Source organism: Papilio xuthus, unplaced genomic scaffold (assembly GCF_000836235.2).
Source record: "Papilio xuthus unplaced genomic scaffold, Pxut_1.1 DF826945.1, whole genome shotgun sequence".
NCBI lineage: Eukaryota > Metazoa > Arthropoda > Insecta > Lepidoptera > Papilionidae > Papilio > Papilio xuthus.
The window spans coordinates 6,886,768-6,911,863 of NW_013531704.1; the positions used below are offsets into that span (position 1 = coordinate 6,886,768).

At 35.7% G+C, this 25,096-nt stretch overlaps 3 protein-coding genes across 6 annotated transcripts in view; all 3 read left to right on the top strand.

The window, feature by feature from the left end:
* The window catches only part of SPoCk (secretory pathway calcium atpase), a 30,883-nt gene extending 24,251 nt beyond the window's left edge, over window positions 1–6,632 (top strand). For all 4 annotated transcript variants that reach the window (XM_013316994.1, XM_013316995.1, XM_013316993.1 and 1 more), the window contains 10 exons: window positions 484–686; window positions 912–1,091; window positions 1,736–1,833; window positions 2,312–2,399; window positions 2,782–2,911; window positions 3,455–3,624; window positions 3,973–4,136; window positions 4,490–4,623; window positions 5,014–5,117; window positions 5,445–6,632. In XM_013316994.1, coding sequence (XP_013172448.1) covers window positions 484–686; window positions 912–1,091; window positions 1,736–1,833; window positions 2,312–2,399; window positions 2,782–2,911; window positions 3,455–3,624; window positions 3,973–4,136; window positions 4,490–4,623; window positions 5,014–5,117; window positions 5,445–5,581 — 1,408 coding nt within the window. In that variant the 3' untranslated portion in view covers window positions 5,582–6,632. The remainder of the gene's footprint in view (window positions 1–483; window positions 687–911; window positions 1,092–1,735; window positions 1,834–2,311; window positions 2,400–2,781; window positions 2,912–3,454; window positions 3,625–3,972; window positions 4,137–4,489; window positions 4,624–5,013; window positions 5,118–5,444) is intronic.
* Window positions 6,633–10,736: 4,104 nt separating this feature from the next.
* On the top strand, window positions 10,737–14,507 carry LOC106121282 (beta-1,3-glucan-binding protein-like). The gene is made up of 8 exons (XM_013316874.1): window positions 10,737–10,897; window positions 11,557–11,778; window positions 12,412–12,692; window positions 12,766–12,896; window positions 13,157–13,323; window positions 13,522–13,746; window positions 13,937–14,079; window positions 14,288–14,507. Exons 1-8 carry the CDS (start codon window positions 10,777–10,779, stop codon window positions 14,468–14,470), a joined length of 1,473 nt encoding a protein of 490 aa, XP_013172328.1. The 5' UTR covers window positions 10,737–10,776; the 3' UTR covers window positions 14,471–14,507.
* A 767-nt stretch (window positions 14,508–15,274) lies between these two features.
* Window positions 15,275–24,593, top strand: LOC106120975 (uncharacterized). Its single transcript, XM_013316445.1, has 16 exons — window positions 15,275–15,438; window positions 16,978–17,202; window positions 17,424–17,692; window positions 17,820–17,953; window positions 18,022–18,188; window positions 18,484–18,708; window positions 18,869–19,011; window positions 19,228–19,406; window positions 20,100–20,260; window positions 21,565–21,792; window positions 22,069–22,304; window positions 22,513–22,646; window positions 22,826–22,992; window positions 23,078–23,302; window positions 23,519–23,661; window positions 24,354–24,593. Exons 1-16 carry the CDS (start codon window positions 15,303–15,305, stop codon window positions 24,534–24,536), a joined length of 2,955 nt encoding a protein of 984 aa, XP_013171899.1. The 5' UTR covers window positions 15,275–15,302; the 3' UTR covers window positions 24,537–24,593.
* Window positions 24,594–25,096: the final 503 nt, after the last annotated feature.

A 25,096-nucleotide genomic window follows, 5' to 3' on the forward strand; every position in this document is an offset into this window, starting at 1 on the left:
TTTGCAATGAAACCGCAGATGTCGGTCTTTGAAAAGGTGATAATGATCATCTTGAAGGTTCTAAAGGAGCATGATGTACTTTCACCATATTTATTCATAGGAATTGATGTATATAAATACATATGGATAGAACGCTGTTTGGAAATGATGCATCGTTTTGACTTAAAAGATCCATTCGAAGTTATTTTCTTAATATGTAAATTGCCTGATTATTTTGTTTGAATTTCCAACTTATTTGGTTCAAAGTGATGAGGATCAAATAGGCACAAAATATCACGACTTATAGCCTGTCCAGTACTTAAAAATCGCAATACTAAAATATAAACTATTGACATTTTTAAAAGACATAGTTCTTTGTCGTATCTTAAATCGTATGAACAAATGATTCATCAAACTTCTCAAATGACACAATTTAAAAAAGTATGACACCTCTGTATATCAATACTTTCATTTTAATATTATAATATTTTTATATGTGTATAGTTCAGAGACGAAGATGATGGTGGTAAAGTGCGGGCCCAAGTTCAAGGACAGCTCGGTGAAGGAGGAGGTGTTTGTGAAGGGTGCCATAGAGAAGGTGTTACCACTGTGCACGCACTACGTCGACAGCGCCGGCAACTACGCGCCCATGACCAGAGACAAGCAGAACGACTTCCTCTCAGAGGCTTACAATATCGGACGGACAGGTAACTTTAGAAAACAAAGAAACTAGTTGTCGCCCACGACTATGCCCATGTCTTCTTCCAGACTATGTTCTACATCTATAAAAAATTTCATCAAGATCCATGCAACCGTCCTGGAGATATATTCTAACGAATCCATCGTGGATGTATGAATGGAGAGGAAGCTAGAGAAGTCAGGTCCTCGGTGTCTGCCTACCCCTCTGTGTGACGGAGTAAATGTGTGTCCAGGTCTGCGTGTGATAGCGCTGGGTCGGGGCGAGAGCATGGACTCGCTGATGTACACGGGGGTGTGCGGGGTGTGCGACCCGCCGCGCCCCGGCGTGCGCGACGCGGTCGCGACGCTGCGTCGTGCCGGTGTCGACGTCAAGATGGTCACCGGGGATGCCAGGCCTACGGCACTCGCTGTCGGTCAGTATACCACACACACACACACCTCTATAAATAGACCGGCCATGAGACCTTGTATTTTGTGCCTAATTGATTTTCGTCATATTGACGCTATTTTTTTAACTATATACAAATTAAAGTAATTGTTTTTGTAACGATAGAAAGGAAATTTTAACAGTGATAGAGCGAGCTTTAACATGTTCGCAGGAATTGTCCCGACTCGCCCGGTGATATACCACGACCACACAGAAGACACGCCTCAAGTGAACAGTCTGATGAGTGTGCGTCCCGGAGGCATAATTTAATTCTCTTTCCCTTCCCACCTTTTTTCTTATAAAGAAAGGATGGGTACTGGAAGTGGACTTTCCGAATGAGAAAATGCATGGAAAGGGAATATATTTTCTTTCTGTGCATCCTCACCTCCGTCGATGAAAGGTAGGCAACGCATATGCAATTGCGTATGTCTATGGGCAGCAGTCACTTCGCTATTTCAGCGATTTCAGGTGACCGCTCGCTCGTTTGCCTTGTTTGTTAGTCTAATACATATTCATGTTTGATCATTAATCGTATTAATAATGTGTGTTGCAAAATTTGCAATTTAAACATAGAATAGTTTACGTAGGAGCCGTCGGAATGTTTTTAACAAGTAAAATGAATAATTACAGCTCAGATGATCGGTCTGGATGTGTTACACTCACAATCCCTGTCCGGCGACCAGCTGGATGCTATGCCTGATGAAGACCTGGACAGGATCATTGAAACTGTACGTATTATAAAATATAACAGAGTAAACGTTGCTAATATTGTTCAACAAGGATCTTATAGCAGTTTGAAAATATGTTAATAAACGGTGTCATATTGACAGCGTCATTTTGACGAATGAGGATCACGGATTAATGTTGCCGTTTTTATAATTTCGATATTTCATAAATATCACGCATGTCACGTCGTGTAATTTGCTGATATATTTGTATGTATAAATTTAAATACTAAGGAATTACGAGTACTAAGGTAATAAATTGCAAATCAATTGCTTTGAGTCATAGACAACTTTTGATATAATTTGGATAATTTATGCTCTCTGGCAACACCTAAAGAAGCTATAAGATCCGTCTACTACATTCAAATTTATCAGTAAGGGAGATGCTCAGTGTCATCTTATTGATTCTGAGTGTAAAGTCTACACTAATAGCAAAAGCAATTGTTAAATATTTGAAGGTGACAATGTTTTATTATTTTAGGTGAGCGTGTTCTACCGCGTGACTCCGAAACATAAGCTGTCCATAGTTAAATCTCTACAACGACGTGGCAACATCGTCGGCATGACAGGTAACTGAATTTAATATAAAAATGGGTCATAACAGACAGACGGACGGACAACAAAGTGATCCTATAAGTGTACCGTTTTTTTCCTATGAGGTACGGAACCCTAAAAAAGTCAATTACAAACCGACAAGTCTATCTGCAGTTGGCATAAGTCAAATAAAATTATGACAGCTCACTAGCGACCCCTAGCGATAAACGTAGACGTTTTAATAAGGCTAGTGTTGCCAGTACACCGGCAGTGTCGAACCCAGGACTGCAGTCAAGTGCTTAACTCCTGAGCCACTAGTAGAATAGTAGTTAAATAATTAAGCTTTTTCTCCTTATTGTATTTTCGTTTTTAATACTTTTTAATACTATTCGTATGTAACATAATTATGTTCTCCAGGTGACGGTGTCAATGACGGTGTGGCATTGAAACGTGCTGACATCGGTATTGCTATGGGACGTAATGGCACCGACGTGTGCAAGGAGGCTGCCGATATGATCTTAGTAGATGATGACTTCGCTACCATCATGTGAGTAGACAACACAATCATACATACAAAGTGGCACGCACTTTTACGTACGTATACGTAATTACGTGCACATGTACGGATGAAAAATTTAATGTATACATTTTTAATTAATTGTCAATAAGTGGTTATTTCTTTATATTTGTAAATGTACACTAAGAGACACTCTTAATTATAAATTAACGTTTGCGAGTGCAGCAGTTAAATTACACTCAATGTTACCTTCATAGGTGGGTCGTGAATTAGATTCCTTGACTGGTAACCCACAATAATTTTAATTTCATTAAATTCCAAATGTAAAATGAGTCACAGGCTGAGTCACATAAACGTGACTAGTTGTAACAAGGACGGGTCAAAAGACCTTGAAATTCATGTATTCACGTGACGTAATGTATGGATAGCCACGAATTACTCTTGACTAGTTGTTGCCCGCGACTCCTTCCACGCAATAAAAAAAAGTTCTGTAGATATCTTCAAACATACATTCAGATATTCGCATTTATAATATTAGTAAGATTTGTAACAATGTGTTGTGTATGTTTCCAGTTGTGCGATAGAGGAGGGCAAGTGCATATTCTACAACATCAGGAACTTCGTGCGCTTCCAGCTGTCCACCTCCATCGCGGCGCTCTCCCTCATCGCGCTCGCCACGCTCATGTCCATACCCAACCCGCTCAATGCCATGCAGATATTGTGGATCAATATCATCATGGATGGTCACTATACATCTTTAATACTCTTATTGTTATACCTGTAGTCCGCGACTTCCTTCGCAAAGTGTTAAAATAGAGTCTTGACAGATGGACAGCAAAATGATCATATAATTGTTCCGTGGCTTTCCTTCTGAAGTACGGAACCCTAAAAAAACTTACAAAGTAGACTATGTTCTATATCTATGCTAAATTTCTTTGATATCAGTTGAGTCATTTGAACATTTGCATTTATAATATTAGTAAGATATGATCACGTGACATTTTAAAAGTTGGTTTATTTTATGAAGCATATCTCAGACTCAATGCCTGGTTTTCACTAAGCCAGTAAAGTGAAGTATAATCTGTACGCAGGTCCCCCGGCGCAGTCTCTGGGCGTGGAGCCAGTGGACCACGAGGTGGTGCGGCGAAGACCTCGCGACACCACCCGCCGCATCATCTCGCGCGGCCTGCTGCTCTCAGTGCTCCTCTCCGCCGCCATCATCATTGCCGGCACCCTCTGGGTCTTCAATAGAGAGGTATGTGTCGTGTACAGTCACACCTGTTCGCGGTATACCACTTTTAGAAAATTTGCCTGAGACAAACTCTGCCACTTAAACTAATCGAGATCGTGTAAGCAACGCATCTGCAATTGCGGATATCCATGGATAGCAGTCGCTCCGCTATTCAAAATTTAAATACCAAAATGTGCAAATAACTCGTTTTTAAGGTAGGACACCGCCAGATTCCTTGATAGTACCCACGTTGGATTCATTCAAATTCTATCAATTGTTCTTTTTCTTTTACATATTTAATTAGTCTGTTTTTCACATTTATTGTCACATCGTGAAATAACAAAGAAGATAGTAATGTCAGTGTAACATGTTTGCAGATGTCAGACAACAAGATAACTCCGCGCGACACGACGATGACGTTCACGTGCTTCGTGCTGTTCGACATGTTCAACGCGCTCTCCTGTCGCTCGCAGACTAAGTCCATCTTCCAAGTTGGACTCTTCTCTAATAAGTGAGTGCACCATTTAACTTCAGACCAGTTATACCCTGGGATACTATGGTCATCGTCAGGGGTGACCATATTTTGGTAGCTTTGTCTGACGTCATCCATCATTGAACCCACAGGAAAATACTAAATTTATGGAAGTTTATGAGAAAAAAATATCAGTTTTGAATCTAAATTTACCTTTTAGAAATCAATATATGTATTATTTTATTTGTTTGAAATTGTCTCATTTCTGAAGAACAGATTACATCACCTTTTTTCATCCACTATTTTTTTAATTTCCTAGAAGACAAAAACGAATTGCGCAATTTTAAAAAGACTTATCGGTCATATAAATTATTTTATTGTTATTTTTTATAATGTCATGCAACATGTATATATTCATTGTATTTGCAGAATGTTCCTGGTGGCGGTGTTCATGAGCCTGGTGGGTCAGATGCTGGTGGTGTACTTCCCCCCGCTGCAGCGCGTCTTCCAGACTGAAGCTCTCACTGGACATGGTATGTATGGACTTAGTTCGCTGTCTTATAATACCAAAAATGGCATTGAACCCTTTGTATTTTATGGAAGTAAAATCAAAATGGCTTATTAATATGCATTGATGGATTAGTAATTATTTTGAAATTTCCTTTTGTAATAAACGCTTCATTAATGAATATCTGTCGCCAGAGTCCGCGTGGAATAAAAGAAACTTAATTAGTAGCCTATACTAATAGCCAATACGCTAATAGAGATCAATGGAGATCTTTTGGAGATACCGTCTAATATCCATCCATAAATCCAAACATTCGTATTTATAATATAAGTAAGTTTAATTGTATTTCCAGATCTGATATTCCTGGTGTGCCTGACGTCCAGCGTGTTCATCGTCAGCGAGGTTAAGAAACTGATCGAGCGCACGATCAAGAAGCGGTCCCATGGAAAGTTCTCGACGAAGGCACACGACGCCATGGATTTTGTATGACACGAGACGCAGAGGAAGGAGCAGTAGGCGCGCGCCCACGTGACAGCTGTCACAGTGACAGCTGTCACCGCGACCCGGCTGACGGCTGTCACTGTGGCGCGGATCGAAGAGATGCTGGCCGTTTTGATGCGGTTTTTTACAGTGTGGGCGCGAATGAGGTTGTATTGCGAGGTGACAGCGGCTGTCGGTTCAGTGACAATTGCAGATGTGAGGGTGAATCCGCTCGTAGGCCGCCATTTTCTATTTACGATGGCAAAATAGATATTCCTATTCGCTTTTAGCTGGTTTTGTCTCTTCGGTGTTTTAGTTTTTTTTATTGTATTTATTACCTCTCACGTCGACATGACAATTGTATTTATAGGATGGTGTTACCATTCGTAAAAAACCTCATCACATTTTTAATGTATTTTTTTTAGCATTTAATATAAATTTGTCTATGATTTATTAAGTTTGTAAGTATTACTTAGAAATGCTATTTAAATACTTATTCGTTTGTGAAATTGTTAACTGATTTGTCTGGTTGTTAACTTGTATTTTTCTAAGTAATACAGTAATCAGCCTAAAGTAAGTGTAATTTTGTGAATTTATTTTTTTTACGCTTATGAATGTGTAGGAAATTATTTTGTGATTGTTTTAGTTTAGTTAGAATAATAAGTGAGATTTGAATAGAGCTATTATTTCTCCTCTGACGATGTTTTATTCCTCTCTCTTTCTCGCAATATGAGTCAAGAAAGAGAGGTTATGTGTTGCAATGTTTGAGAAAAAAAAATTTTTTTTTCTTTGTAAAAGTAATTTAAATAAGAATCTTAGTTATTTAGCTATAATGTGTAGACTTATTTATTTGAAACTATCAATATTTAAATAATAGCACATCCTAAATAGTATGAAATACTTTCATTAGGAAGGCTTTGAACCTCAGTGTTGCTAGTTGCATATCTATGATACTTAATATAGAATTCGTGATAGCTCATATAAAAAAAAATACTTAAACTTTTTAATCTCTGTATCACCAGAAGTAAACCTGAATATTAGTTTTATGTATTGTCAAAAATATCAGTGTAATAAATATTAAAAAAAATTATATATTATTTTCTTTTTCTTTTATTTGTCAAAATTGACATTTTTTTAAAACAATGGTGAAATTTTTACTCTACAATTTTGAATAACATATCTTAAATCATTCATTTTCAATTATAAAACTGGTAATACTTGATAGAAATTTAATATAGTGGCAACACTACCAATTGACCAATTGTATATAAAAAGTATACCAGTGAAATAAGAATTTTTAAATATTGTACGTCACAGTAATCACTACGAGTTTAAATAATGAATTTTCAAAAATAATTTAGCGGGAGTTTTTTTATAGCAACGCCAAGTAGTAATAAATAATTTTCGATAGTTACATTACGAAGTTAAATAAATTAAAATTGACGCAAACTGACTCTAAAGTCGGAAAATTGTTATGCAAATGTCAACTACGAAAAAAATTTAAACGGAATGATTATTTTGATTTTTTTTTATTTAGCTAGTAATTAGTTGTAGAAAACAGTATTAATGTTTTATGTATTATTTAACTATTGAATTTAAGCATTTTTCCAATTAAATATTATATCTATATTAAAACTATCACTAGAATTCCCCTTCGTAAATGTTTAATAAATCTTTAAATGTACTTAGGAAATTAAATATATTACATGTATCACCTTTATTATTAGTTATTACCATTTGACCGTATATTTAGCTCTCTAATATGATAAAAAATCACGCATTGATTCAAAGTTAAACTTTTTTAAATAAAAATAAAATTTAAATCCATTTTGGCCAATAGCCTTGTATCTGCAACATTGAATAAATCCTATTTTTTTTCACAATGAATTTAAAGGTCAAAGTTTAAATTTCGAACGTTTTCCTCGCTACCATTATTCGATTCATAATACACGAAAGAATGAACTGTAAAACTAAGGAGGTAAGGTTCAATTTAGTTTATCATTCATGTTTTACGAAGTATACTTTATAATAATGGTGCTTGATAGACGAATGAAAGGCTTCTATATAATTTTAATAATTTATTACATTGTATTTGAATATTTAATATTTAAATATATAGTCGATTTAATAATATAGTATTGACTCATTTGGCATTTAATAGTATTATTGTTTGATTATTAAAAATAAAATAGAGATTTTTAATGGGCTTTCGTGTGAAATGACGTCATTCGATATAAATAAATTTTCCTCGAATACTTTTAGTGTTTCCCTCGGTGTTTTAAATATATGAAACCATTTAACACGTTAAACGCCATAGTAAAAATAGAAAAAAATCACTTAAAAAACTTTTAACTGGAAATAGATGCGTAAAATCTTCAAAATATATCTAGTTTAGGGTTCAATCAGTAGCTGGGTTCCGCTGATAAATAAATATTGAGGTCACAGATGTACGCGGCGGTTAAATGCAGGTAGAGATCCTGTTACCGGAGACAGGAGTGGCGTTTAACGTGTTAATAAGACAAAGAAGCATCGTTTTGGATATTCTATCTCGCTCGCACATCTATTCGCTGATTGTTTTTTTTTAGAGTATAAATAAAAAGCATACGGTAATATTTCTGTCATCCACGAAACAAATTATGGATGTGACTTTTCTGTAATTATATTTAAGTATTAAAATGTTTAAAAAAATATGGTTTAATATTTTAATATTGTGGTAATAAATTTCGCAATTTCCTTGCTATTTAAAATTTGTTAATTTTTTCAATAGTTACAATAGAAAATACTTAAGTTTGGCAAAATTGACAGAAATAATGCCGTATCTAGTTTTTAAGTATCGATGTTATTGTAAAATGTAGAAATCGACTTTGTAGTTTCAAATGTGTTTCGTTTAAAAACGTAGAATATAACAAAAAAATATCTTAAAAAAATATACAAAATATTAACATAAGTAATTAGATCGGTGTATTTGTAGTGTTTTATAAATTGACATGAAATGAAATCATTTTGTACTTTAAAAAGTCAGTAAATTATCACTCGTAATCTCAAATTAGACTGTTTCATTAGCATTATCATTATCATCACCATCGTCATAATGATAATCATTATCATTATCACATCAATCGTTATCATCACAATCATCATCATCATCACCGTCATAACGATAAAAATTATCATCATCACATCAATCGTTATCATTACAATCATCATCATCATCACCATCGTTATAATGATAATCATTATCATTACCACCATCATATCAATCGTTATCATCATCATCAACTCACTATATGTTCCCCACCAGGCTTTGAGCCTACCTTAAATCAGGGATGATGTTTTATTGAAAGCCCAGTGCAGGTTAGTTTCAATAGGATGGTTCTTTTAAAAGGTATATAGGCTACGTACATTGAAATGCCAACAAAATGATTTCATTCCAGTCAACCTTTTATATTCTACAATCTTTCTTCATATCTATATATTACACAATATTCAATATAGATTACTGAAATTTTATTTATTATCATCGGGGAGGGCACAGAGTAAAAAATACAATAATATCATTTTAAGCGATTCAATGCAGCATTTGTTTTATTACGCTCACTAAGGGCGAACCTAAGTGTAGACTTATGATGAAAAACCTAAGGACTGCTTAAGCATTAAACAACTGAGTGTACCGTTAAAGGATGATGATCAATTAAGCGAAATATAAACTTACTCACAAACATGACTGGTTTGCATTATTCCAGTTCAGCGATGGAATACTGAACTGGAACAGGAAATGTGTAAACTCACAATTTGCATTTTATTGTATACATTTGTTTGTTATTGTTTTAGAACGCTGGGTTGTTCCTTTAACTGGAATAATGAAACCTAGGTATAAAGGTTGTCGGCGAACATCACACATTTTCTATTCAACTTAAGTTTCCAATTATTTTTACACACTCTCCGATGATGATACGAGTCAGTGCAATTTGTGGCGCAATTAAAAATGGATTATAAAATTGTTTTGTGTTTTCTTTTTCCCTACGTGTAGTACTGTTAAGAAGAAAATCCGACACTGTGCCGGTGTACGAGCGCAACACTAGTCTTACTAAAATGTCGACGTTTATGTCCCCTCACTAATCATTCTGACACTGGACTGTGTAAAGAAAGCACGTTATTCGCGCCAAAGGATTCTAAAACTAAGGACCTAGAAAATAGTACTCGGTCCATGTGGAATTAAAAAAAACTGAGTACTCTATGTGATATTGCAGAATGTATTCTATCGCAATTCCGAAAATTTCGTGCGGACGAAGTCGCGGGCGACATTTAGATTTATAAGTAAAAAAACCTTTAGAGGATCGAGCCTCTAATTCAGGTAATTGATGTTTCTTTTTTGAATATGTGCATAATATAACTAACATAAGGTACTTTTTGCTTATTCTTTTTTAAGGTAATTGTGATAACAGAATATTTCGTGATACAAGCAGCAGCTTCAGAAACACATGTTACATCTTCAATTATTTTTAGGAAATAAAATTGAATGTTTGAAAAAATAAATTATCGCATTTGGTGATCTCACGCAAAAATGTTTGACCCCAACATGATATATTCCGTATCTAACATAAACATAGTGACGAGATTTACGATAATTGAGGTAAAACCCAAACACAGACCTAATTTTATTCTTCTTTTCCTGTCCGTTTCTTATAAGGACGGGAAGAGGAAGTGGATTTGATGGAGGAGGAGACGCATAGGAAGCGGAAAAATTCTCTTTCAGAGTGGCATATTTCAGTCCATTTCACTGTCGATTAAATGTAGGCGACGCAGATGCGATTCCTGATGAAATTTCGGATATCAATGGACAGCGATTCACTATTTCAGCGAATCCAGATGACTTGTCTTTTACCTTATATAAAAAGTATAGTTACATATTCGTCCAAAAAAATCTTCATTATCCTTTATTCATAATTTTCGTTTCAACGTTGTTACTTAATCTGACCTCATAATGTCACCGCCCTTTAGATATATAGGAAACTTATGCAGTAAAAATTTACATGACGATAATTAATCTATTTTATATAATAGGACCGTTGATGTAAGATTGATTCTTCATTTCGGACTAGTTCTGTTAATAAAAAAACTCTACGAGATTATTGTACATTTGACATTAAAACCAACAGGTTTCTCATTCCACATTTGTCTGTCGTGACAGCCGGGCGTATACAATGTTAATTATTAAATTATTACTCTTTAGTGCCTGTTTGTTACCAACAGTCTTAGGATTTACAGTGCCTTATCCGAAAATCGAAGCAATTTATCCTAAAGGATTCAAAGTATCATTACCAGGTAAGTTCTAGTTTAATCTGTCATATACAATAGATAATTTCAGCGTTCTCGGATTCATATTTACTTATCGTGCGTTTCCATTGCTTAAAAGCTTGTATAAAAACATATTATTGTCTTCATCTATATTAATATTATAAAGCGGAAGAGTTTGTTTAAGCGCGCTAATCTCATTAACTACTGGTCCGGTTAAAAAATTCTTTTTTTGATGGATAGTCCATTTATAGAGGAAGGTTTTATTTGAAGGTGCGACCGATAGTTTTTGTGATTCAGCGCGGACAGAGTCGCGGGCCACAGCTAGATTTTAAATATAATGATAGAGATAAATGTATATTTGGGTTTTCATTATCTTTGAAAAAAGTGTTTCAACAATGGATTGGATGATGACAAACTAATCGTTGATTTCTGAGACCATTGTAAGCTTTAACAAAACATATGTACATGTAACATACAATACGGGGATTTTGGTCTCGGAAACCAACGATAAGAAAACCAAGAAACCATAAACCAAGGTATCTTTTGTTGCTTAGTTTTTATTTCACCTTCCATCGTTTTAGAGCTTTTTATAATGTCATATAAGTCTTGTAAATAAGGCCAATACATTCTCATTACTAAATATATTACATTATATGGAAGCAAATGAAATATTTTTTATTGTGTAGATGACGGATACTCGTTCTTTGGCTTTCGTGGTAATCTGAACAAAGAACTGGATGGTTTAGAATTAGGGCAATATACGAAAGATGTACCTTTACCTATCAACGGTCAATGGATATATAAAGAAAACAAGCCCAAATTAATGCTCGGTGATACAATTAATTATTGGACTTTTGTGTTGAAGAATGGAGTCAGAAATATCCAGCAAGGATCATGGACTATCACAGGTGAGAATAACTTCCAGGAACTACAATAAGATCTGTGAGTGGGATAGCAAAATATCTAATCGTATCTTAATCCAGAGAATCGTAAAATCCTTTTGGCTACAGATTGCAGACGGTTGAACCTTACTTCTGCCAGACAGAACAGAAATCTTTTATATCAGATTAGGATATATATTTTTTTTATATCATAAGGCGGCAAACGAGCGAGCGGCCACCTGAAATCGCTGAAATAGCGAAGTGACCGTTGCCCATAGACATACGCAATTGCATATGCGTTGCCTACCTTTAATCGACGGAGGAGAGGATGCACAGAAAGAAAAAATATTTTCCCTTTCCATGCATCCTCTCATCCGGAAAGTCCACTTTCACTTCCCATCCTTTCCTTATAAGAAAAAGTGTGGAAAGGAAAAGAGGACTAAATTAGGCCTCCGGGACGCACACTCATCAGACGAAATATGCTTCCACTTGACGCCTGTCTTCTGTGTGGTCGTGGTATTTCACCGAGCGAACCAGGCCAATCCGTGCGAAAATGTTAAAGCGGGCTCTACCACTGTTAATTAATTTTAAATTTAATTTATATATTATAGGTAGGATATTTTAAATTTAATTACACTTATAAACTTTTAACCTTTTCAGAGTTTGTTAATAATGCGGGAATGCCCGTGGATGAGAGTGGCAAGCCAACCATAAGAATCACTACACCGCCATCTAACGTCGTTGATTCTAAGTTTGGTGAAGTTACACCAAAACCAGACGTGACTGTCACCACAGCATCGTCGTGTCAAGAGTCACAAACCGCAGTTTTTGGACGGACGAAAATTTGTAAAGGCGAACTTCTTTTCGCTGAGGAATTTGATAAGAGAAGTATTAAGGAGTTAACTCAATGGGATCCAGAGGTCAAGTTCCCACAAGAGCCGGTAAGATAGAAAGGTCATTGTAATGCTAAAAGCTTAAGAGGACAGATTAACAATCTATCGATTACATTTACAGGACTATCCATTCAGCGTATATATGACGGATTCTTTGGGACTTGAAGACGGAATTCTATCTATATCCCCATTGCTTTTGCAGTCTAAATATAACGAAGATATAATTAATGAACGTTTAGATTTAGCCAACTCGTAAGTTTTTAATGTTTTATATAAATTCTATTCATTACATATTTTTTAAAATTCCTTTTGCAATATCAAATAGATTGAAATTGAAGTACATTTTCAAAGTTCATCTTTTCTTCTTCTTCGTCGTCGCAGTCTTTTAAGACTGGGCGTGGTCATCAAGTATCAGTGACCTGCTTCACCAAGCGCCGCCACCCCTCCCTAGTCGCTGCCTTTTTAGTATATTGGTGTATATTTTACTAAAGAATTCTTTACTAATATTCCAGATGTACAGGTCGGATGGGAACGAGAGAGTGTGCTCAGGTCGCGTCCGGGTTCCTCATCCTCCCCCCTGTCATCACAGGCAAACTGACAACCAAGAATAAGTTCAATTTCAAGTTCGGCAGAGTTGAAATCAGAGCCAAACTAACAGAAGGAAACTGGCTATTACCAGGTGTTAATTTTTCAAATATCTTGGCTGTCCAAGGCAATCGGCAAGTTGCGTAATTTCTCATATAACAAAATCTGTCAAACCGTTTGATATGCGCAATAGAATGGAACGTCCACTAAATATAACTTTCTAAATTTAAACATCTGTTTGTTCATTCTGTTTTGAACAAACCAATACTTATAGACTTTATCCCTTTCGCAGAGATAACGTTGGAACCACGTGACAGCGTGTACGGTAACCAACACTACGAATCTGGTCTCATCAGAGTAGCCTTCGCCAAAGGGAACGCGGTCTTCGCGAAGAAGTTGTTAGGCGGACCTGTACTCGCCGACTCCGAGCCATATCGCTCATTCAACATGAAGGAGAAGACTGGAATCTACAACTGGTACAAGGACTTCCATAATTACAGCATGGTGTGGAAACCAGGTCAGTAAATCATCAGAAGATGGTGATAATAAATGATGTTTTGTAAGGAAAATATAGCATTTTGTCCTAAACGATTCACAACAGTGGACTGTCCAAGCAAATAATGGTATATGTCAATGAGCCTGATAGATTGTAACACTTTGTTGAAATACGTGAAATACCTCATGCTTTTCTTCTTGGTCATTTGCAGATGGTCTAGAGTTGTTGGTAGACGGCGAACTGTACGGTACTGTGGACCCTGGCGAGGGATTCTTCTCGTCTGGTTTGAAGCACTCGGTGAAGCACGCAACACAATGGGCCCGTGGTACTGCTATGGCACCTCTTGATGAGATGGTATTTAATTGTATTATTATAATATCAATTGTTTTAATATCTTAAAGGCAAATATTTAAATTAAGGCACATCCTCGCTTTCTTTCACTTTTATTTTTATCCACTTTCTTTCAAAAAGAGAACCATTTGATTGCAGTTATTCATAATAATTCCGTAGACTTTTCTCCTATTTCTTTTATAAGGAGAATTAATTTTAATCTTTGTTACAGTTTTACGTGGCTCTTGGTCTTCGTGTTGGCGGCGTCAATGACTTCTCTGATGATTCCATTAAACCTTGGAAAAACAGGAACAGTAAAGCGATGTTAAACTTCTGGAACGCAAAAGACAGCTGGTACCCGACCTGGTCAGACGCTGCGGTCAAAGTGGACTACGTCAGAGTGTACGCTTTGTAATTGTTGTACGTTAGTGAAATAAAAGTTTGTTTTGTTATTTTCACTTTCCATTCATCGCCTCTAAAAATATTTTAACTATTTTACAATCAGTCACGGTCATATGTGAGACTGTAATTCGCAAACCAGTGACCCCCAAAGTCAGCGTCCAGGGCGGTTCGCTAACTATAATCGCTGTAAATAGCTCAATTTATTAATTTGATTATTAAAATTATGTCATGATTTAGAAAACAAATAAACGTACTTATTTTAGCCTGCCTCTCTCCTCATGATTTTTTGCTGAACCCCTTCCGAGGCTCACATGCAATTACGATATTATAGACAATCTCATATCTAGTCTTCCCATTGCTTATCTTACTAGTATCTTACTAATATTCCTAGTATTCATCATCAACCTGCCCTTATCCCTATCGAGGGTCGGCACAGTATGTACTACTCCTCCATACATCTCTATCAGCCGTCATATCCCAGTCTACCCCTTCTTACGCATATCCTCTTTCACACAGTCATTCCATACTTTTTTTGATCTTCCCCTACCCTTGTAGCCATCCACATTCAATCTCATTCTATACTATATCCTACTATTATAAATGTGAAAGTTTAGATGGATGTTTGTTAGAAGGTATCTCTAGGACGGCTGAATAAATCTGGATGATACGTACAGTAGAACATTGTCTGGAATAACACAGGGTTTTTACCGCGCGGATGGCGGGAAAAAGTTAACAATTTATAATAATCAGGTAATTTAGTGACATCACTAGTTGAGGTTAGTTACATCGAAATACAGGTGTTATTTAAATCATTACGCCGTTGGTCGTCGTCAAAGTCGGACGTCATGTCGTGTAAATTTATCTTTAGTGTTCTAGCATTTGTTTTGTTGTGTGATGCTCAAGCTAGAGCGCAGAAATATACAGTACCTCCTGCAAAATTAGAAGCTATCTATCCTCAAGGTCTCAGAGTTTCAATACCAGGTAAATGGAGATTTTTTTTTATATTTGTGTCTGTTGAATACTTTTATTAGTTTTGACATAAGTTTTCCTTATGTTTTGATTGCTTTTTGTTTAATCTTAAATTTTGTAATTTATAACATTGATATTTTAAATTAAATATTTTATTCGTTCATTAATTTATCTTGATAAGTCGTATAGTGCCTTAATATGTTTGAAGTATTTTTAATTTTATTTTTAATTAAATTGGAAGACCTTATGTCATTATTCAAGATACAGACTGATGATGATGATAATCATCATCCTCGTTTTATTATACCTGTTATTCAAACGTTTTTCATCAATATTTGTAGGCAATTAGTTATTTTTAACTATAAATCCTTGCCTCACACGACCGTCAGACACAAGGCTACACAGCAATATGAAACAAGAAAGGCAGGTTTTAGGATTGTTTTTTTTTGTTATAATTACGGTATCAATTACCCGGCAAAGGAAAATGACCCCACGGTTGTGGCTTCTATATGGAAATTAATCAAAACATGTTTTAGAGAAGCTGTGTAGTGTTAAAATGTAGCAAAAATGAACGCATTTTATTTACCTTTTATAATAACAATTTTGATGAGTATTTGAAGGTTTTTAAGACATAAATTTCCCGTTTAAAACATATTTTTATCTCTGTTTTTTGAAAGATAATGAGAGGGATAACGATAGGTTTATACAAAGATTTTGATCCAAGAAAACAACGGTCAATTAAGTATTTTACAATGATTAGGTATTGAAAATCGGTGGATAACAAAAAACAGATTTTCAAACGTCTTTAAGAACTGAACCTTTAAATGTTAACTTTGCCAATTAATCTATTGTTCAAATCCATATTGAAAACATATACAACTATCTTTCGTCTGAGACTCCATCGCGTGGAATTATGAAAACATAATAAGTTTCCTATGTGACTCCAGATTATGTTCTACGTCTGTGCCAATTTTCATCAAGATCAGTTGGTCCGTTCGCGAGTTATCTTCAAACAAACATCCATTCATCTAAACATTCGCATTTATAATATTAGTAAGACTATTCATGACAACATATAATGTTTTAAAGAATTCGTTCATTGTAATGTTTAAATGATATTCCTATCATATTATCTTCCTCTTAAATTCCAAAGAGAATCTACAATGTCAATGACACTGTAAACAGTTTTTGCACTGAGATTGATGAAATGAAATGCACGCTGGCAATGAACTTGAGACCGTCCGAATTTCACGCTAGATATTATACCGACGGCGATTCGTCAAGTTTAATTAAAAAAAAAAAACTAGTTTTAAATAAAAAAAAACCTGTTCCTAACACGCCTTTAAACAAAATACATCGAAGGCTATGATTCTATACAATACTTTGTTTTGCAGACCTTAAGGTATTATTCACGAACTGAATTCGAGTGCCGAAATATCCATATATTGAAATGTTTTTATTGTCCGTCTACACAGTGGACATCCTCCCTAATCTGCATCACTACCTATGTAGTCAAATCTATTTATAATTATGTACTAAATAAAATTTCAGACGATGGCTTCTCCCTTTTCGCTTTCCACGGTAATCTCAATCAAGAAATGGAAGGCTTAGAGGCCGGACAATGGTCAAGAGACATAACCAAAGCAAAAAATAATAGATGGACGTTTAGAGATAGGAATGCAAAATTGAAGCTTGGAGACACAATTTATTTTTGGACTTACGTCATCAAAGATGGATTAGGTTATAGACAAGATAACGGAGAATGGACCGTAACTGGTAAGAAATATATAAGTTACTAATTTCTATAAAGCAGTAAGTAAAGTAGAAAAGAGAAAGGTCGATACTACAAATTACTTTTTAATAATTAACTTAAAAATTCCAAAGTTGTTAAAACTGCCAGATGTTTGTATATGCAAGCAAGAAAATGGCAAATGCAGACCAGATTTATATCTTATTAGATATGATATTTCATAGGTTGATCACTTACAAAATTTCAGAGTTTGTGAACGAAGATGGAACCCCAGTTGATGGACAAGCGACGTTATCACCAAACTTCTCACCAGTGGTAACGCCATCTGGCACGACCGCTCCAAACATCCCAACGAGAGTGACAACATCCACCCCGCCCTGCCAAGGTTCTCCAACAGCCGTGTTTGGTCGCACTAACATTTGTAAAGGAGCTTTACTTTTCAATGAAGAATTTGAAAAGAACAATATCAAAGATTTAGTTAATTGGGACCCGGAAATTAAATTTCCTCAAGAGCCGGTAAGTGATCTTTAGTTTAACAAAAACTGTCATCAATTTGATGATAGACAAGCTGATAGCTGATAATAATAGGTTACGCGCAGATCAAGAAGCTTGGAGTCGCTTTAACTCATAATTTTCTTTCCAGGACTATCCATTCAACGTGTACATGGTAGATGGTACTCTCGGCATAGAAAATGGAGTTTTGTCTATAACACCAGTACTTCTTGAATCAAAATACCATGAAGGTTTTGTTAATGAACAACTAGATTTATCTAACACGTAAGGAGCTAAGCTTTAACTTTGCTATTTGTAAGATCAAGAATTTTAACAATTATTTTCTTTATTAGGTGCACTGGTCAAATTGGGACGAGGGAGTGTAAACAAGTCGCCTCCGGAGCACAGATCTTGCCACCAGTGATCACAGGAAAAATCACTACGAGGAACAAGTTCAATTTCAAGTTCGGCAGAGTGGAAATACGCGCTAAGCTACCCAGTGGAAGCTGGTTGACACCAGGTCTAAAGTTTTCCTAAATTTCAAATTCTAGCCCAGACGAAATATAAAGTAATAAGAGCTTAATATCTCTTTTTACAGTAACTTGTACTAACAATTACAATAAGAATATAAGAAGTCGATAGAAATGATTTAATTTTCACTAAAAATTATTCAAAAACATCATTTTTTTGGTCAAATTCTAAGACGATTTTGATTGCCAATCGTAATGCGTCTTTCGTCATATCCTACCCAACATCATGTACTTATATCTTTGTTAGCATCAAAGGTGCTTATATCCTCTTGTTACTACTTTCAGAGATAACATTAGAACCCCGCGACAAAGTCTATGGTGATAAGCGATACGAGTCCGGTCTGATAAGAATCGCCTTTACCAAAGGGAATGCGGTCTTCGCGAAGAAGTTGTACGGTGGCCCCGTACTGTCTGACTCTGAGCCCTATCGTTCCTTCCTCATGAAGGAGAAGATAGGAATTGACAGCTGGTACAAGGACTTCCACAACTATAGCATGGTCTGGAGACCAGGTAAGAACACACCTGGTAGAATATAGTTCAGATCTCCACTCATTTTTCTAGTAAAGAGTTAAAGGAAAAAGTGAAAAAGTGTAAGTGAGGGTGATGATGGTCTCTTACGAGTCTTCGACATCTTTCATAAGATTGGAGGTTAAATAATTTATTCCAACAGATGGCATGCAACTGTTTGTGGATGGAGAACAATACGGCACCGTCGATCCTGGCGAAGGATTCTTCAATACGGCGAGACAAAACGCGGTGCCTCACGCCATGCATTGGGTTAAAGGCTCAGTTATGGCCCCACTGGACGAAATGGTATTACAAAACTTCCATTAATATTAGAGGAATTATTACATTAATTTAGTCACAACTTCGAAGTTTTTAGAGACATTTTATTCGTCCCATATCTGGGAATATGAGAACCTAGAATGTATGAGAACCAAAAGATAGACTAATAAAAATTCCATCATTAAAGCGTAGTCTAACATTGTTTTATGAACTAAATGGAAGTTATTTATCGTTTTTTTATAGTTTTACGTCGCTCTCGGACTCCGAGTTGGTGGTATTCATGACTTTACCGACGGTCCAGAAAAGCCTTGGAAGAATAAGAACAACAAGGCAACTGTCAACTTCTATAATGCTCAAGAAAATTGGTTCCCGACTTGGTTCGATGCTAACCTGAAAATAGAATACGTTAAAGTATATGCTTTGTAAATTATCAATTACAACTTTTTTATGTATTCCTAGTTATAGACCAAGACTCAGTTCTAAGCCGTTTTGATAAAATTTGTTGCTTTTTGCCATTTTTGGAATAGTCGACGAATGAATCGTTTGATTGTGTGAGGATGATAAAAGTATTATTGCGAGAAATTTTATATTAAAAATAAGATGATTTATGTAAATGCCACAGAATATATACGATAAATACTCATTAGGGTATGTATGTTACATTCGTGATTAATTTTATGGTTGTAATAAAAAAGTTATTTAAGATTTAAATTAGTTTTATTTCATATTTAAGTCATAACGACCTTGATGCATTTTAAAGACTAATAGGTTAAGCGTTTCTTTGGAGATCCCGGGACCCTCGTAGTTGCACTTAAGGTTGGCCACCGAGGAGGTTTTAGTGAGTAAAAATAACCCTGTCTTTCCCCCAAAAGGCAGGGTATCTTACGAAGATTTCCCCCCCGATAAAAAATGTTAAGCGTTTTCAACGCAAAGAAATAAAAAAAATGGCATTAAAATTTTAGAAAAATAAAATATAATCTTAAAATGTATGTCCAAATTAGCATCCTGTTTGATATAAATAAAAGTTTGGGAATACATTCTTTTGTTTCAATTAAAATAATCTACGCAATATTAATTTGCAGTATTATTATTAGTAATTAACAGTTAGTGTAAAAACTGCAGAGCTTTAGACTAGACGTGATGGCGGTTAGTTTTTTTCTCTTAGCACTAGTTTTTCTTTTGTCCTGTGATACCGGGTTTTCCAATCAAGGTTATGTTGTACCAGAAATAAAACTGGAAGCATTACATCCAAGAGGATTTAGGGTCTCCATTCCAGGTAACAATTGTGTAAAATAAATTTACAGTTAAATAAAAGTTATACGTTTTGTGGTCGAATGAGTGGCAATACTTTCTCCATCTCCATGATCTACCACCATGTGGATGGCTTTCTTGAAAGTAATATAGCATATTGTGTCAAAAACATCAACCTAGAATTTTATATGTACAGCACAAGAGAAGGTATTTTACTGTACGAGGTCTAGGCATCTTACATAAGTAAATGGATACACACAATTGAAAAATTAAGCAGTCTTCTGCATTTTTAGAACATCTTAAAACGTGTCACAAATAGCAGCGACAATATACGCTTAGGATTTGATCCTAATTATTTGTTAATATAGAAGACTAGCTGTCGTCCACGACTCCATCCCTGAGGAATTAAAAAAAAGACAGTATTCTACATCTGTACCAAATTTCATTCAGATCCATCCATCTAAACATTTGCATTTATCATATTAGTAAGATAAACTTATCAAAAGGTCAAGCACGGCAAAGATCAATAATTCTAAAATAATATATTTAACCGCATTGTAAAAAATATTAATAATATTATAGAAAGTAGTTTAACATTAGTGATGAATGAAAAAGGTACTTGACAGACGGACGGACAACAAAGTGATCCTATAAGGGTTCCGTTTTTTTCCTATAAGGTACGGAACCCTAAAAATGATTGCAGTAAAGTATTGAATGATCTAAAGACACAGTACGAGAAAATCTCATACTTTGGAATCAGTGTTTTATTTGTCTGACCTTTCTTTGGGCTATCACTCTTTTCCTCGTCGTTGATAATTAGCCAAAAGTGAATAATGCCCGTTTGTAATTTACTTACTGTGGGTTTCGGAGGCCAAAATCTCCGTATAACATGTTCTTATCTCTAATTGGTCAAAGATAATAACCGCGATGACGATATGTTATACACAGATTTTGTTTTTAGAAACCCACGGTTAGTCTACCTACTTTCGTATAAGAAGATAATAATTACTGAAACATTTTTGGTCTTAAGTTAATTCTAGTTTAGATATTAAGGTTAGCGACAGGTGGTGGGCCATAAAAATTGAGCCAAAAAACGTTGTGCGACTTCACGTGAGTGGGATAAAGCCAGGGAGATGAGGATGGTATCATATTGGTAGACCCCATCTTTAACCAAATTAGGGGTCACTATATACTTATGGTCAAGGTTGCGGGAGCGTCCTGGATGCGGGTGGCACAAGATCGGTCATCGTGGCGATCTTTGGGGGAGGCCTATGCCCAGCAGTGGGCGTCTCATGGCAACAATATACTTATGTGTAATATTATTTTTAGACGATGGCTACACACAGTTCTCTTTCCACGGCAACCTAAATGAGTTGATGAGAGGTATCGCTGTAGGAAAGAATTGGGAAGTAGACAGAACCGATTTTATAAATGGCAGTTGGATATTTACTGATTTGGATACAAACCTGAGACTGGGTGACAAAATCTACTACTGGGCTTTTGTGGAGAAAAACAATATCCGTTATATACAAGGCAATAGAGAATGGACAGTAACCGGTAAGAAAATGCTCAACTAAACTTAGTCTCAATAGAATAAATACATGGAAATAGGCTTCGCATGCTTTGCTTTGCTATTCTGAAGGCGGGTAGTACAGAACCGATCATCGTGGGCGCTCTTTGTAGGCCTTTGCTCAGCAGTTTGCGTCTCGCAGCCGAACAAGCAAGCAAGCAGACAAGGCTTTTCAACGTTATACATTTATACAGAATTATTACATATTACATCAAGTAATTCTAAACCAAATCTTTCCAGTACACATAATGTTTTGTTTTAAGACTTTGTGAGAGATCGGATCAACGTAAATTCGGGTAAGGAACAGAAAAGGACAACGGAACATGTGCCGTTGCCAGTGACAACAGGGCCCTCTACAACGTGCCTGCAGTCGCAGACAGCTGTGTTAGGACGCACTCGTATCTGCAAAGGCGATCTACTGTTCGGCGAAGAATTTGGGGATGACAATATAAATCAGTTATCTAATTGGATACCTGAAGTTATGTTTCCGCAAGGACCGGTAGTTATAATATTTTTTTCTTTATAACACTTCAGTCATGTTTTCATCATCAACATCAGCTCATTTTACGTACCCACTGTATGACTCGGAGCCTACCCTAAGTTACAGGTGACTTAAAAACAGAAGTGATTGAAAAAGCTCAGACATTTTATTTCCTGTCCATTAAAAAGAAAAATCAAATAAATTCATATTTTGTAAAATTTTTCAGGATTTTCCTTTCAATGTATATTTGGCAGATGGAACAATGCGCCTTGAAAATGGGTTATTAATAATATCACCAGTGCTGCTCGAGTCAAAGTATCACGAGGGTATCCTGAATGAGGCTTTAGATCTAAGTAAAAAGTAAGTCTGTTATATTAAAAAATAAGGAGTATTTTTTTACAAATCGCCTAATGGGCTTTGGCGTTTTTTAAATATGCGTTAATAACTGTAAAAAATTTGAAATTCGAACATGCCGTTTAGGAGCCCAAAGGGCATACCGTTTTTAATATAAAATTTATTTTTAAATTTTGTCTTTCAAGTTGCACCGGCATGATCGGCACCTGGGAATGTTCCAGAACAGCGTCTGGAGCGCAGATATTACCTCCAGTTGCAACTGGAAAAATTACAAGCAAAAATGTATTTAATTTCAAATACGGTAGGGTTGAAATTCGAGCTAAGCTGCCTGACGGGGATTGGCTTATGCCAGGTAAGTAACGTTACATACGTGTTACATGTTACGTGGTACAGACGTGTACAATTTATATTTATTATCAAAAAAAAATTGCTTACAGAAATTAACCTTGAACCTCGAGATAATGTCTACGGCAACACAGACTACGGTTCCGGGCTCATTAGAATAGCATTCGCCAAAGGGAACGCAGTTTACGCAAAGAAATTGTACGGCGGACCAATTATGTACAATTTGGAGCCTTACAGATCGTTCCATCTGAAAAAGAAAAACGGAAAAAATAATTGGAGCAGCGATTTTCATAATTATAGTCTAATATGGAAGCCAGGTAATAATCCAAATTAAATTGGCAATCGAAAGGTGAATACATTAAAAGTTATGCGAGCGACTAACTGTCTTTAACAAATAGTAAAAATAGCGATAGGAACTGATGCGACTATGAGAATGTAAGCTACAATAAAATAGCTGATTAGTGACCAATTCTTCAGAATATTAATAATAATATTTAAACAATTGCTGAACAGAATAAATATTCCTGTTCCAGATGGTATGGAGCTTTACGTGGATGGTGAATTGTATGGAACGGTGGACCCTGGACAAGGATTTCACACCAGCGCAACTCAGAATGGGGTAACGCACGCCACACATTGGACTCAGGGAACGGTCATGGCACCGTTAGATACAATGGTAGCTAATGACATTTATTTTCTCTGTCTTAGATAAAGTGAATAAAATGAATAAAATAGAAGGTCAAAAAGCAAGGTGGATGATATGGGAGTATATTAAAAATGTTGGTAAATTGAACAAAGGACGTCTTATATTATAATTTTCTTTTATTTTTTTTATATCATAAGGTGGCAAACGAGCGAGCGGCCACCTGAAATGGCTGATATAGCGAAGTGACCGTTGCCCATAGACATACGCAATTGCATTTGCGTTGCCTACCCTTAATCGACGGAGGAGAGGATGCACAGAAAGAAAATATATTCCCTTTCCATGTATTTTCTCATCCGGAAAGTCCAGTTCCACTTCCTTCCTTTCTTTAAAAGAAAAAGGGTAGGAAGGGAAAGAGGACTACATTAGGCTTCCGGGACGCACACTCATCAGACGAAAGGCGAAATTGCTACCACTTCACGCGTGTCTTCTGTGTGGTCGTGGTATTTTACCGGGCGAACCGGGCCAATTCGTGCGAAGATGTTAAAGCGGGCTCTACCACTGTCTTTTAGCTTTGAAAAGGATATGAAGTATTTTTGTTTAAAAAAAATTAAAAAAGATGATAAAATTGTTGAGTTTGTAAATTAAAGTACTATTTTTTTTATCCTCGTATTTCATACTAATATTAATGTAACTAAATAATTTGCTTTAATATACTTTCACAGTTTTACGTGAGTCTTGGTCTTCGAATCGGTGGTATCAATGACTTCGATGATGTATATTTCAAGCCGTGGAAGAACAGAGCTCGCAAAGCCGTCCTAAACTTCTGGTCGGCAAAGGATTATTGGTTGGAGACATGGTCTGACGCTGATATGAAGATTGATTACGTTCGAGTATACGCTCTCTAAGAAATACACGAATGTGGCAGTCTCAAGAGGTTTATAAACCAAAGAATAAGCTAACAATGATGGTAGACAAATTAGTTTATTAAATGCTTATAATAAAAGGTTTCAAGTACTGTTTTATTTTTGCGCAGCCTTAACTTTCCAGAGAGGAGCTAATGCCTGCAGTAAGAGTAGCCTTGTATTATTTACCTAATAACTTCACTACAACAAACTATATAGCTGTCGCCCGCGATTTCGTCCGCGCAGAACTAAAAAAAAACTTAATTAATATCATATGTGTTCTTCTAGACAATGTTCTATATCTATACTAAAATTCATCGAGATCCGTTCATCTGTTCAGAAGATAACATCCATTCATCTAAACACTAAAATATTAGTAAGATTACTACGTACAGAATACAATCAGGCATTATATTGTTGACTGCATAGTTGAGGTGGGAAAAGTGAAGCGTGATGAAGTGACGTCTTATCTATTCCTAGTTCATCTCATTCCTTCGATATTTTACATAACAAAATCTCTAACAGTACTTCTATTTTAAAATTGCATTATAAAGAACATAGTA